We start from the raw sequence: 14,783 nt of genomic DNA on the forward strand, positions 1-14,783 counted from the left end.
TAACTACAATTTTGTATTAGAATTGGTCAGGGATTATATTACATCCAACTAATTTTATCATGTAATTCTAAATTAGAGAAGTAGAGATGCAATTATAAGGCCAATACCAAGTTCTGTCTTTCTATAACATCTGGGAGTTTGAGATTTTGATTAATTAATTTTAAAGAAAACAGTGTGACACAAAAGATAAATAAAAACCCTGCTTGTATTAGATGCATAGTTTGGGATCAAGGGGTCAGAAGAAATTTTATTTAGCTCAAAAGAACTTAATCAAATCCCATTTTGCTGGTTTGCTGATTTATAGACTGCTAACAAATGAAGTTATTCAATTTTACGCACTTACACACACTCATATAAAAGGTCAGAGTTGATGAAAGAAAAACAGGCTGATTGTGTTTAGCGGCCTGTTGATTGCTGCATCTCCATATCTGTACACCTGAATATCAATTAGGCTGGTTTCTCTTGTAAACAACCTGAATATGCTACTTATTTTATATATATATAAACAAACAGAATAGAACTGAATAGGATTGAAATGCATCAAACTGAATTGAACAGAGTTGAATTACACTAAACTGAACTGAAACAAATCATATTAACATTTATTTTCATCTTTGTTTAATCTCAAAATCTGCGATTCATTTTCTGTTCATGTATCTCTATTTCTCAAGAACTAGATCATATAATCAGATATATCTGAAGTCATCTTCAGGTGTCTGGGAAACATTTTTGTGGCAACTGCAACAATGCTTCTTTTATAAACTGTTTACCACAACTAGCTCAGTCATTTCTCTAGACCTCTGTAGTTCCAAACCTGTCTATTGCAAAAACACTCGATGAATGTCTGATAAATGAAATAGGAAACGCACGCTAACACAGACCAGCATAATACAACGAGGTACATAGAAGAGCTAAAGTGTGCTTAGAGTAAATTAGGCCAACATGCCTCCTTGGGATCGAGCTCTCCTGAAACTCCATGTTACAAGTTACTTATGGGATGAATCACATGAGCATCTAGACTGTTTATCTTTTGCTCTGATAAGCACTAACATAAAGGCTTTACTATGCAGTGTCAACACTGGGTGTCTCGTTTTGTCTAAAATCTCCATTAACCAACAGATCACCATTATAAAACTGTAAATAGACCAGAGCGGTGCCAGAAAACACACTGAAACGAAGGAGACACAGAATAAAACAAAAAACAACAACAACAAAAAATTACCTGGCAGCATATGTAACCAGTTTCTGATCCTGTGTAGATTATTTGTCTTCAGTGCTCCCACCACAGATCCAAAGCAATCTCTGCGATCATCGCAATGCCGCTGTGATGTCCTCCCAGTAAAGGCTGCTCGCTCCTGGCAGGTGATTCATCAATGACATTAACTATACATGGAGCCTGAATCGTTTGCTCTCTACACCCCAAGCAGATCTTCTGCCGAAGAAATCAAACTTTTTCTCCCCCCCCCCCTCTCTCTTTCTCTCTCTCGCTCTCTCTGTTTTTTTTCTTTCTTTTTTTTACAGCAATTGCCTCTATTCTTAGCCTCTCTGCTTTTAAACACTTGATTGGATTAACATCGCGGTTTGACAGCGACAGGTCAGAGCCACCAATAAGCGGGTGGTATGAGATCAGCTACACCGATTTAACTAAATCCGTCTGACGCCCAAAGGTGCGGTGGATCCCCGGGGGTAGATGCGCTGCTACGCTGAAGCCTGGGAAGGACGAAGCATCCCGCTGCTGCAGGGCAGCTCCCCGACGATGATCATAACACTGCGGGCTCTCTTCGAACAAGGGGTAAGAAGACGTAGTAGCTCTGCCTTGCTGCTGGGAGTCCTGTCCATGCCGCTGCGCTCAGCGTCTCTCTGCAGGCCCCGGGATATCTGCACAGAGGCAGGAATAAAAAAAAAAAAAAAAAAAAAGGAAAAAAGAAAGAAAGGAAAACGATCCGGGGTTATGAGGTAGGTGCAGGGAGCATGTGTCCTGCCGCTGAGCGCGGAGTTAACGCAAATTTACCGAATGTCCTCCTTGGCACCGCTTTGGAGTCACATGCGCAGAGCATGGCACGGCCGTTGTAGCGTATAGAAATGATGCATGAGCTGTAGATGGTGCCCTCACGTTGTTCTACTATGCTGTTCAGATTTCTGCAGAGCCAATGAATGTCCTTGTCCTCAATTTAGACCCCACTCTGGACATATTTAAAAAATTATGCTTTTACAGATCAGACCATTGAAAATATGACATTAAATTGAAATTAAAGGGAGGTGGTGACTGTAATGTTATTAGCCTGCAAGTCTAATAAGAAGTTTACTGACAGCTTCTTGATGTAAAAAAAAGTGTCCACATAAAACGATGTAAAACCAAATTGTTTTCTTGAACTATTTCAAACGTTGACACAATCACAAGAGTCAATGTAATTTATTGGGATTTGCTTTGATAAGACATAAAGGTGTGTTAGCTTTTAAGAGGTTTTACAAATAAAACATCATCGCTAGATTTGTTTATGACATGAGAACCATTAGTCGTGCAAGAAAGAAGCTTTTGTTCAGCTCAAGTCACCACATATTGGGGAGCAAGAAAACATCTGGTAGAAGGTGTTGTGGAAATGGAACCAGGATTTTACTTTGTAGGCTTCATAAAAAATGCACTTCATCCTCAATACACCATTCCCCTAGAAAAACACAGAGGGAGTAGTAGTGGGAATACTTTTCTTCAGGATCCCTGATAACCAGAAGAAAAACTGCTCATCATTGACAGGAAGATGGAAAAGGTAAATACAGGGATACTAAGAAAACCTAGAAGAGGGCCTTTAATGTTACTTTGAGATCTTGAGATAGATTATTAGCTTGGTAAATATAAGCAGTTTAATGTGGAAAATCCCATAAGAGATTAGGTGAAGCTTGTTGATCTTTGCTTTATCAGGAATGACTTAAGAGATAAAAAGAATGGAAACATTTCCAGAACTTTCAGTACAAAAAATGAATAACTGTGACCCAGGAACAAGCTCTAGCAAGGGACGTTAGACCACCAGTTATAAATGTCTGCCTTTATAACTTAAAAATATGTTCATGGGTTTGTGTGTAAGTTAGGATAGTTGAAAATACACAGTAAGCTATTCATTTGTAGTGTTTATGTGTCCAATTTCACTCTCTTTGCTAGTTTCTACCTATATCATATTTGATATGTGAAGTACCTTACTTTACATAAAAGCATATCTATATGATAGAACGGTCCAATCAAAGGCCAGTCCTACATCCAATTGAGAATGTATGGCAAGACTTCAAAAAATTTTGATGATATTACACCATTACCCCTATCTGTGCCTGAGGTATAAAAGACATTAATTATTTAAATATCCAAACATATCATAGAGTTGCAATTGCAACAAATGATCCAACAAAGTAGCTATTGTAGGGGGTTGAATAATCAAGCCATTCTTTTCAGATTTTTTATTTTTTATTTTTTTTTTTTATCATGCATTCATTCAAGCAACAGTTATGCAGTGCTTTTTGTTGGTCACATAAAATTTAAAGAAATTATACTGGAGTTTGTGGCTTTGATGTATCAAATTGTCCTAAGAGTACAATGCCAGAGTGTTTCTCTCAAGAAGAAAATCAAGAATTAACCAATTTGAGGACATTGATCTTCCAAGGACAGATTGCAGAGGAATTAGTTTTCCCAGAAACTTCGTATTTTCAGACATGATAAACATGTTTTTGACCTCCTGACTGCTCAGTGATTCGTACCACTTCCTCCCTGGTCGTCTTTGTCAAAATTGCCTGGCATATAAAAAATTATCATGCAGTGGCAATATGCAGCCTCGACTTGTTGTAGCATAATTGGAAACAGGAAGTATCTAATCAAAGCGGAGCCAGACGCAGAAAGATTAACGTAACCTATCGAGAAGAGAACGGAAGTAGACCAAAACATTGTTTCATTTGCATAGATGGGCAGACGGAAGGAAGGCAGGAAGGATGGATGCATGGAGGAGGAGGCGGTGGGTGTGTCTCTGCCTGTGTGTGACGCGCTGCTGGGACGCATGCCCTGTGTGCGCACTGCGCGTCCTGGCCTGTCAGTAGCAGCCGGCTGGAAACGTAGGCAATGAAATTGGTGAGGTCACGTATTTTTAAGCCGCACGACGGGATAAACCATCCTTCAGCGGCGGCATAAACAATCGGGGAGCCGCTCCGGATCGGTTCGAAGTTCGCCGGATCCGCTTTAGAACAGGATCGATCCCTTGTTGATTTGATGACAGAGGTAAGATGAGGATTCACACCTCAGCTCCTCAGACTGCGCTGCTCATTGTTTGGGCCGTGGGGGGAGGGTCGTAAATCGTTGCGTGCATGCTGCTTCAGCCCCTTACTTTTACATTGCAGCTCAATTTATCCCCCCAGTTAATGATTGCTCCCGCCGTTGTATGATAATATAGCTGCAGCGTTCAAATTAGGCACAGGCTATACAGTCAGCACCAACAGCGCACTCTGTCATATTACGATATGGGTGCCATTATTATCGCTGCCATAATAATATGCCTGTGTGCGGCGTCCAGCCGGCTTAATCTGGCTGCATCAGTTCAGTATGCATGTCTGTGTCCTGATGCAGCACTTCAGTCATTTTCCTTCAACCGCCTCCGTCAGGACAAAAAGGGGCTACTGCTGTCAATATAGATTACATTCAAAGTAACCGTGGGATTTACCTTGATTTCCTTTCAGGATGAGGGATTTAGAAGCAGGAGGTCTCCTTTTATTTTATTTGCTAGGCTAATGTTTCCTACGAAAACAAAAAGAATAGTATTTTTCAGGAACATTTCTCGTTTTAAATCGTTTCAAGCATTAGCATTTTGTGAGCAGTTATAACCTACATCATGTGCACACCGTCACTGACTCCCTCACTTCAACCACAAAAGGTCATTACATTAGAAGCTCTCTCTTCAGAATGTTATATTGAGAATATAAATGGAAAGGTAAGTGGAAGGAAAAAGTGGGGTAGGAACAGGTGCACAAGTGGAGTCACACAATAGATCAAATTGCAATCGTTCTCATAACTTTATGTATTATCACAGTTGTGAAGGAATGCTTGGATGCAGTGTTTTGGAGGTTATTTATTTCAGGTCAGATGCCTTCAAACCAGTTGGATGGAAAACTTGGCAACCTGGTCTATTAGTAGAAAGGCATGTCTGTGTTAATCCCCTTTTTATTGCGTTTTGTAATATGCAGTCTTTTCTAAGAAACTAAATATGAGGTGTTCATTAGCTGTAAGCTATAAGTGAATCAACCATAAATGAGCGCAAAACATCACTCTGTGTTATGAATCTACATTAGTTTGACATTTTTAAGGAATTGCAAAACATTGTGTTAAAATGTTCATGTAAATTGTGGGTTTTAATCATTGGTTTTATTCAGCGTTTTACATATACCAAGATTTTAGTCCATTTTTAGCACTAAATTCACAAAGCAGCGTTACAGTATATTTCTGCTTTTGCAGCAAACATTTCACATGATTTATCACTTTCCATTTCAAATTAATTTCTGAGTAAACTGAGCTGCTTGCTGCAACATGAAAGGAATTCTGTGTATTAAAAATATTGGTAGAAAATAGATATAAACAGACATGTCAGAGCATAAAATAAGACTGTGAAGTACATTATCTTGAAAAGGCTTGAACCAGAGAGGCTGTGCAGCAGGCTGAAGGTTCTGCTTTTGATGCTTGCCTCCTGGCAGCACATCAGAAAGTTAATGGAAAGTGTTTGACGAGTATGACATGTTTCTGCATCCACTCTGAGAAAGATCCTGGACTGAAGGTGGACACTCCAGTGACCCTTTAAGCTGCTGTCACCGTCCTCTGTTGCAATGCAATATCACATACTGTTGTATGTGATATTGCAGCTGGAGTGCCAGGCTCAGATTCCGTACTCGAGAGCAGTTTCAGAGCACCGATGTGACTGTTTTGTGTGTGACTGACCCACAAGTGCAATCTGAAAGTGTGTAATTGATTTCAGGGGAATTTGTTGACGCAGCACACAGCTGCTTGCATCAGAACAGATGATCCCATTAATATTTACGGCTGTGAGTGTGTCTGTTGGAATTTATGGCATCTAAAGCTGCAAACTGAGAAAACCTCTTTGTAATGCCTCAATTTTGATTCCTTTCACTGACAACCGCAAAAAGAAAACATCAACTGAATTCAAGACATCACAACTCTAATAAGCACAGCTGCCTTCCTGTCTGAATTATAAAAAGAAGATGCATGTCTATTTTCATTTCTGCGAGGGAGGTGGATGTTATGGACGTCTTTGTGACGTTGGCGGAACAGAAGGGGAGCTGACTCACTTCGTTCTGGCAATTATTTCCCTCATATGGACTCAGTGCCGGCTGTGTGGATGACCGAGGAGGGTGGTGGCACTGTTTATGCAAGAGTTGGAGAAAATGAAAGATCTGTTTGAGCTTCTTGTAATCAAACGGTCGACGGTCTCCACTGGCACAAACCTTCGTTTTGTGTTTTAGGTGAGGCCACAATGCCTTTGTGCAAATGCAAATGTTTCTGTGAAAGACCCCGCTTGTAGAAGCGAGCTGTCTTGGGCTGCACTCCAGACTCAGAGGAATTATCGCCATGGTTGTTTTTCCAGCATGGCACAGTCACCCTGAGTTCTGTTGCATGCGATGGAGCAGAGCTCTGATTTGCTTGCTGTTTTGCTATCGCCAATGATGACATTCAATCTTTAGTCCATGTGGGTTTCCAGGATTTGCTGAGAAAGGAAATTGCATTGCATCAGTGTGAAATGCAGCAGTGTCTAAACAGTTTTCTTGAGTGCAGGATTTTCTTCTTCCGTTGCTGTTTTTCGCTACTTGCCACTCGCCTCAGCAACTCCTGCGATATCCGTGGAGTCGGTCTCACTCTGCTGGATACTCAAACCTGTTTCCTTCTTCACAGAGGACATTTTTGGATGCACAGAAAGCAGTAATCGAAGACTTTGCCATGAATAAAAACAAGAGAGACAGGGAGTTCTACAGTGTAGATGTCGGGGATTCAACGTTTACAGTACTGAAGCGATACCAGAATCTAAGACCCATCGGCTCAGGAGCACAAGGAATCGTCTGGTGAGTGGTTCAGCATCCTCCTTGTTCTGCTAACACCTATGCTGTGAAAAAATAGGTCACTGTACGCTACACGTCACTGAAACATTTGATCAATAAACTTTTGGTGCTATTTTTGTGTTGAATTTTGTGTTAGTTAGTTATTAGAGGTGCACTGAGACATTGGCTCTTAATCTAAATATTTTTTTTTTTTTTGTTTGATCGACCCTGACTACTGTTCAGTTGGAATCTCACATTAGCTGTGCCTTTTTATTTTTAAAAGATATTTATTAAGAAATGTACTTTGTACATAGAAAAATTGTCCTAAATTAAAAATTTTAGGGCAGTTTTCAGCTTGATTGGTCCTAGCTTGTGTTCAGCCACTCAAAAACCTTAAAATCATGCTCGGTCCCATTCACTGATTGTACTATACAAAGTACTAGATCGAGCTGACAATAATGCTTAGCCACACACAGTTGGCTATTTTCAATATCATAATGTCAGAGAAGAAGTCATTTAAAAGAAAACTGTATATTCTACATGTTGACATGTCTGCGGTTCATTTTAGCTGCAAGAGAGAGAGCATGACTTTCAGGAGATACTAGGAAGCCTCAATAGTCAAGTTGTTGTTTTTTTCCTTTAAAGCCAAAAATGTTAGAAATGTTGCCAACCTTTTTTGAAATCTGTGTCAAGAGAAGAATCTAAATTAAATTTGTACCTTATGCTGAGTGTGCTGTTCAGCTGAGTAGTTGCACAAATCATGGTAAGGATGGCGACTCCATGAACTTTTTTATTTTCACATTTTACAGCAACTACATTGTCTCACACAAGCATGTTAACACTTAATTTCCTTATGCAAAACATGGACTGTTCATATCAGTAAGACTGAAGAGAGCAGTTCTTCAGTCTTCCTAAATTAAAGTTTCTAAAGAGAAATTTAAATTGGCTTAAATCTAAACTGGTTGGTCAAACCTATACAAAAACCTGACAGTGGAAACAAAAATGGCAACAAAAATCAGAATGGTGCCTCTCTACATTTTATTGCTTTGGACATATTTGAGAGAGTAAAGGCCTTGATGTCAGTTGTTGCCTTTTTTGATGCGTTTCTCTTGCTATCTTTGCCCTTCAGCTCTGCTTATGACCAAATCCTTGAACGAAATGTTGCCATCAAGAAGCTGAGTCGACCCTTTCAAAATCAAACCCATGCTAAGAGGGCGTACAGAGAGCTAGTCCTAATGAAATGTGTCAATCACAAAAATGTAAGTGTGCCACTATTTTAACATGCAAAATAGCTGTGTCCTCTATTTCACAAGTAGATGACACGGAGAAGGAGCATTTTGTGTGGCCTGAGCATGTTTAAATGGATGTGAAGTCCTAACCTAGTTATTTTTCTTTATTTCTATTCACAGATCATTGGCCTATTAAATGTATTCACACCACAAAAATCGCTAGAAGATTTCCAAGATGTGTAAGTCAATAAAAATAGCCTGTGCAGTTATGGGAATCAGACCTTGCTGTACCTGTTGCCAAGATGACTCTCTGCCAGGATCATGAAGTCTTTTCTTTTCTATCAGATACTTGGTAATGGAGCTGATGGATGCCAACCTGTGTCAAGTGATTCAAATGGAGCTGGACCATGAGAGGCTGTCGTACCTGCTCTATCAGATGTTGTGTGGCATCAAACACCTCCACGGTGCTGGGATCATACACAGGGTGAGCAGCAGCTGGCCACGAATACACAGCCTGAAGTCGGGCCAATGTTCTGAGGTGTAAAGTCCTGAGCTGGTAAACTTGCTGTGATACGTGACACTGAAGTGTAAGGGCAAGCAGTCAAATGGCATGATTAGAGGATCACTGGATGAATATAGTCCTTTAACTACTGACAAAAGATTTAAAAAAAACCCCTCTAGGTACAATGTAAAGCAACTATTTGGTATTGTAATAATCTCTGCTAAAAATATGCATGTATAAAATGTTAACAGACTGAGCCTAAAATCAGAGAGGCCAATCTCAAATGTCAAGTGACCTTGAACAAACTACAGAATTTCCTGGACATTTTGTGTAGCTGATATCAGCTGATGCAGACTATCCTCCAAATTGACAATGACAAAATGTATCATTTTGCCATATGCATCAGTAACTAGAAGGACACTCGGAGAGCATATCCTCACAGTTTGAAGGAAAACAGACCAGTCTGCCCATACCAGAAACGGCATTGATTCTGTAAAAGTGAGAATCTCAGCTGTGCGTCAGATACAGCCCCCTCCTAACTGATTAACCCGATTAATGTCTTTTTTTCAGGATCTGAAGCCCAGCAATATAGTTGTCAAGTCTGATTGCACGCTGAAGATTTTGGACTTTGGCTTGGCTCGGACGGCAGCCACAGGCCTCCTGATGACGCCATATGTGGTTACACGCTACTACAGAGCACCAGAAGTTATCCTGGGCATGGGCTACCAGGCCAATGGTGAGTGATTAGTTTAACACAGCATCTGTTGTCCAATGTTTCTATTTTGGGATCGGAAATACATATAAATTTGTTGAACTAAATCTAGCTGTAACTCGGGGATCCACTTGATGCCTGTTCTAAAAAGAAAAGCTAATTGTAAGAAAATGCTCACTAACAAGCTTGTTATGTGTAACTAACCTGTTGCTATGCATTTCTCACTTCTTTTACTGGCTCTGGTTAATGTGGTCTACTTCATTAGTGGACATATGGTCTGTGGGCTGCATTCTGGCAGAAATGGTTCGCCATAAAATCCTTTTCCCTGGAAGGGACTGTATCCTTCTGTCTGCCGAGTATTTCCTCTACTTTAATAGTCTTCATAAAGGCTTTTTGATTGAGTTTGTCTTTTTCCTTTGTTTGTTTTTTAAAGCTATTTGGTTTGAAATTACATAAAAATGCTAATACGCACAAGTCAACTCATCTCCAATTGGTAGTTGTTGGTTGCACATAAATTTTGACATGTCATTGGTCTCTAGCTTTTTTTTTTCTCTCATGCAGCTTGCTCATTGCTGAATGGTCTACATTTTCATTGTTGCGGCTTTGCAATTGTCTTTGGTTTTCTCTCACTTTGTTTTTACGTAATTTTTTTCTCTCTTTATCATTTATTTGCATGTTCACCTGTCTGTCTTCCTAATGTCCATCCCAAGTGGATGTGTGGTCAGTGGGATGCATTGTGGCTGAGATGATCAGGGGGAGTGTTTTGTTCCCTGGCACTGATCGTATCCTTACCCTCACTGATCAACATGTCATCATTTCATTATGAAGACGTCCACCACCACCGTGAATGCTTCTTCTGTTGTCGTTTTCTATCCATCATACTCTCCATGACCTACATTGCTTGTGCTGCTGCACCCACCTATGAAACCTTGAAGTCACCTTTGAGATAAATTGTACTAGTGAGTGTGTGGTATCTGCTTTATTTTGTGTTGAATACCTGTAGAGTTGCTTGAAAGTTTCTGAAACCCTTACAATTGGCCATGTCTCTGCATAAATAAGCCTTTTGATGTAACAGCCAAGGGTTTTTCACAAGCCCCATAAATGTAATTCAAGTGTTCCCAATTAAGACGAGTTAGGAGAAAAGGTGATTTGGACATTGTTACTATTTAGGTAAATTGCATATGATGGTGAGAATTTTGTGCATCTATAGAACTTATGATGTTTTTTCATGATGTCCTCGCCTTTAATTTGGGTTTAAAAACAAAATAATATACAGTCAATCATTACTTTTAACCTTCTGCTCTTAATTTCACTCTGTGTGTGTTCTTCTGTTTATATGAAATCACAGAGGAGTTGCATTTAACTTTTGCACCTCAAAGCAAAGTTAAATGTCAAGCTGCCCTTCTGGTAGCGTGTGTTTGTGTGAGGTCCTTTCCTTTAACATTTCCACATCAGATATCGACCAGTGGAACAAGGTGATTGAGCAGCTAGGCACTCCATCTCAGGATTTTCTAATGAAACTGAACCACTCAGTGAGAACGTATGTAGAAAACAGACCGCGGTACGCCGGATACAGTTTTGAGAAGCTCTTCCCAGATGTGCTCTTCCCTGCTGACTCTGATCACAACAAACTGAAAGGTATGTAACAAGAAATGCAAATTGATTTTTCTTTGTTTCTTATGAATACCATTGCACCATATCTGCTTGTTGTATCTTGTTGCAGCAAGCCAAGCCAGAGACCTGTTATCCAAGATGCTGGTGATTGATGCGTCAAAGCGCATCTCTGTGGATGAAGCCCTGCACCACCCATATATTAATGTTTGGTACGATCCCGCTGAAGTGGAAGCGGTGAGTGGATCTCTGGAGAGATGAGCAGAATACACAAGCGTTTGTCACATTGCGTAACGTGCCATTTCTCTTGCTGTACCAGGATGCTGTTCAAATCAAATTTGCTTTTCTGTTCTGGTTTTATTTTTAGCCGCCTCCAAAGATCCCAGACAGGACACTGGATGAAAGAGAGCACACTGTGGAGGAGTGGAAAGGTTAGACAACCTGGTTATCTTCCTAGCTCTGCACTTAGCAGATTCACTTGTTGTTGACTTAGTTTGAAACGCATAAATAATGATGCAAAGATGCACCAAAGTTTCCATCCCTGAAAATGCTCCAAGCAAATTTTTTTTGATTGCCTTTATCATTTAAACGTAGTTTTAAAAAAATAAAAAAAATAGTAATAATAAACAGTTTTTAATAACTGTTTTTTTAGGTAATTTATAAAACAAAGCATGACATTGCAATGGGAGACTATGCCCCACTTAGGAGATTTTTATTGATAAAATTGTTTGAAACATTTCACTGTATAATTAAACACTAATTTTATCACAAAAATTCCAATAACATACACAGTAGTTTGATAAGATGTGACAAAGTTAAGGGGTATGAAAACATTTGCAAGCTACTATATGTATGGAAAAGAATAACTGATTTTTTTTTTCTTTTCTTTTCATATTTGGATTTCTTACGACTTCAAAGCATTTTAAAAGCCCGGTTTATGTTTTTCTACTGTGAGGAATATGATTCTGTCCTGCATAGGAAAGACTGTGATTATATATCAGTTTCAGTCGTGCAGCAAGATGAGCTCATCTCAATGCCTGTCAGGTGATAATGACCCTCTCACTCATTTTTAGAAGGGTCACACACCAGCATGCCCAGTCCAAATTAGAATCGTGATGTTGTTTTGGGATGAGCAGTATGTTATGCACCCCAACCTTAGGCAAAAGATTTGATGTTCCTGAATATACCCATCAACAATTTCCATTAAACCACTGAGCTTACCTTGACCCTTTGCTGCTCGTTTTGTTTCCCAGAGCTAATTTATAAGGAAGTGATTGAATGGGAGGAACGAACAAAAAATGGAGTTATCAGAGGTCAACCCACTGCTTTAGGTGAGTAGTCACTATAACGTGGATTAGTTAAAATATGGGAGAATTAGAGTAGATGCACCACCATGTTAATTATATAAACTTATGTCATTGAGATTAAATATTTGGTAAAGATTTCTTATTTTGCAATTATATCAAACCAAGAATAATGTGCTGTGCAGCCCCAAGGTAAATGTAAAATTTTACAATGACACTACCCAATATACATTTGTTTTTATACGACACAAGTGTCTTATATATATTCTTCTTCAGGACTGACTTGAAAAACTGCCACAGCTGATAAATATTGGTAGTTGTTTGGTGTATTCTAAGAACAGGATTTTTAGCTCTTTTTATTCTTTACAGTCGTGTTGCTCGAGCCATGATTTCTACTCTGAAAGAAGAACATGCAGCTCTGCTGAAAGCTGCAGAATTTTGTCACATTAGTCTCTGCAGCTGAGTTAAGCATGGCTTTATGGTTGTGCTGAGGGATGCAGAATGCTTTTTCGTTTTTACAGCATTTTATGAAGGGACGCTTTTTATTTTTGAAGATTTGTTCAGTTAAATAGGTGTAATTATGAATGATGCAAGTAATTTAATCAGTTTTTGCTCATAGTAGCATAACCTACTTATGAGAAAATAGCTGGAAATTAGAACATTTGTAGCATTTTTTTATGTACATTGTACAGCTCGAGATGGATGTACGAATTTTTAAAAGACAGCAAAACTTTAAGTCATTTTTTAAAATTTTCTTTGCGTTCTAAATTTTGTAAAAATCACAATTTTGCATTTAGATCTTTAGCTGCTATGGTCCCCCTCTAAAGTCTGAGCTCATCAGAAAATGGCAGTGCTCTTTATGTTTCAGTGAAACCTATGCGTTTGCCTGTTTTTCGCAGCACAGGTGCAGCAGTGATTGACAGTCCTCCTCAGCCCACGTCTTCCTCCTCTTCTTCCTCCTCCTCCTCCTCAGCCAACGACGTCTCCTCCATGTCCACAGAGCCGACCGATCCCGGCAGTGATCCCGCTTTGGGCTCGGAGACAGACAGCAGCTTGGACAGCCACACCTCCCTCAGTGCGCTGGCCTGCTGCAGATAACTACACAAGCACACATCTACTGTACATGCTCAAAACAAACCTTTCCTCATTAGCGTGTGTGTATATGTGACGGGAGAGTGTTTAGGTAATTGTTAGTTTATAGAGTTGAGGATTTGATGTACAGTTTGTTCTTTGTCTCCCCCCCCCACCCCCATCCCTCTACCTGACCTGTTCTGCTGTAAATTATTGTGGTTTGAATAAGGTGATATCATGATTACTGTATTTTTGCTGCAAGAGGCAAAATGCGAAAATGTTTTTGATGTGAAACTGTGATGTATGTAATGGGAAGGATATGAGTGTACTTTATCTACTGCTGTTTTTTACTTACTATTGCAGTCAAAAACCATATTGTATTGACTGCAAAATCATGTTGAGTATATATTTTTTGCTTTTTTGTGAACTTTGGAAGGAACATATATCAGTTCTCTCAGACAGTAGTTTATAGCGCATTTCATCTTGAACTGTAATGATGCAAATGAATGATTTTTATTTTCAAGCTGTTACTAAGTTTTCTTGTAGAAAACAGATCTTGGTGTGTCCAAGCTAATATATTTCTTTTTACAAACCTGTCTGAGTGTGTGTATCTGAACAATCTAATGACAGGGTTTATTAAATAGTATAATTATGATTTTTTTCCCCTTATTTGCAGACATAAATGTAATTTGTAGAAGAGGGGGTGAATGCAGAGCAGAAATATCTGATTTATAAGGAGCAGGGAAGTGCTGTGAAAAGCTAATATACAGAATAGGCCACATGTATTGGCACCCTAGTAAAGGTGTTGAAAAGCTGTACAAATATATTTTAGTGCAATTGCATGATCTCGCATGAAAAACATAGAAACTTGACCCCTTGACTTGAAATTTTGATAAAAATTCTACCTCAAGGACAATTATTTTGTGAGGGCAGGGGATAATTCATTTTAATAGTATTGATACCAATATTAGTACCTGCTCTTTTCTGAATATTTTAAAACGTTCCATCTTCTGAAAAACTAAAGGAAAGGGACTTGTAACCCTGAACCATCAGTTCAGGACAAATTAGATGCTCTTCCTCATTAACTTGAATAAGTAAAGCATCATAAAAAATAACTTCAGGTATGTGTATATTAAAGGCATTGTTAAGGGTACATAAATGGTCCATTTGTGATTTGGTTAACAATTATTTCTTAATGACAGAAATACTTATTTAGTGTTTTTCTCAAATTTTCAATGTAAGATTGTGCAGCTCTGAGACTATAATTTAATTGGTGGCTGCTTCTA

General features: G+C 39.1%; 1 protein-coding gene across 4 annotated transcripts; it reads left to right on the forward strand.

The window, feature by feature from the left end:
• The first annotated feature begins 927 nt into the window (after positions 1–927).
• mapk8a (mitogen-activated protein kinase 8a) lies at positions 928–14,089 on the forward strand. Of its 4 annotated transcripts, none has more exons than XM_014982517.2 (12): positions 928–1,792; positions 6,926–7,092; positions 8,198–8,327; positions 8,478–8,536; positions 8,643–8,781; positions 9,370–9,535; positions 9,777–9,848; positions 10,967–11,149; positions 11,235–11,359; positions 11,490–11,553; positions 12,376–12,453; positions 13,331–14,089. In XM_014982517.2, the coding sequence occupies exons 1-12, from the start codon at positions 1,691–1,693 to the stop codon at positions 13,522–13,524; spliced, it is 1,479 nt and encodes a 492-aa protein (XP_014838003.1). In that variant the 5' UTR covers positions 928–1,690; the 3' UTR covers positions 13,525–14,089. The 4 variants fall into 4 exon arrangements, with proteins under 4 accessions (XP_014838003.1, XP_014838005.1, XP_087869038.1 ...); XM_014982519.2 differs by lacking the exon at positions 928–1,792 and adding an exon at positions 3,944–4,252; XM_088012912.1 differs by lacking the exons at positions 928–1,792; positions 9,777–9,848 and adding exons at positions 3,944–4,252; positions 10,222–10,293 and having other exon boundaries at positions 13,326–13,470.
• Positions 14,090–14,783: the final 694 nt, after the last annotated feature.

This window comes from Poecilia mexicana, unplaced genomic scaffold (assembly GCF_051168715.1).
Source record: "Poecilia mexicana isolate PSO_F unplaced genomic scaffold, ASM5116871v1 scaffold_15, whole genome shotgun sequence".
Classification (NCBI taxonomy): Eukaryota; Metazoa; Chordata; class Actinopteri; order Cyprinodontiformes; family Poeciliidae; genus Poecilia; species Poecilia mexicana.

What these genes read in the sequence shown, in the direction of transcription:
- mapk8a (XM_014982517.2), top strand. Translation starts at nt 1,691, where the DNA reads ATGCGCTGCTACGCTGAAGCCTGGGAAGGACGAAGCATCCCGCTGCTG. An exon ending in GGGCTCTCTTCGAACAAGGG is followed by an intron (nt 1,793 to 6,925) that starts GTAAGAAGACGT and finishes CCTTCTTCACAG; the next exon opens with AGGACATTTTTGGATGCACA. An exon ending in CCTTTTCCCTGGAAGGGACT is followed by an intron (nt 9,849 to 10,966) that starts GTATCCTTCTGT and finishes TTTCCACATCAG; the next exon opens with ATATCGACCAGTGGAACAAG.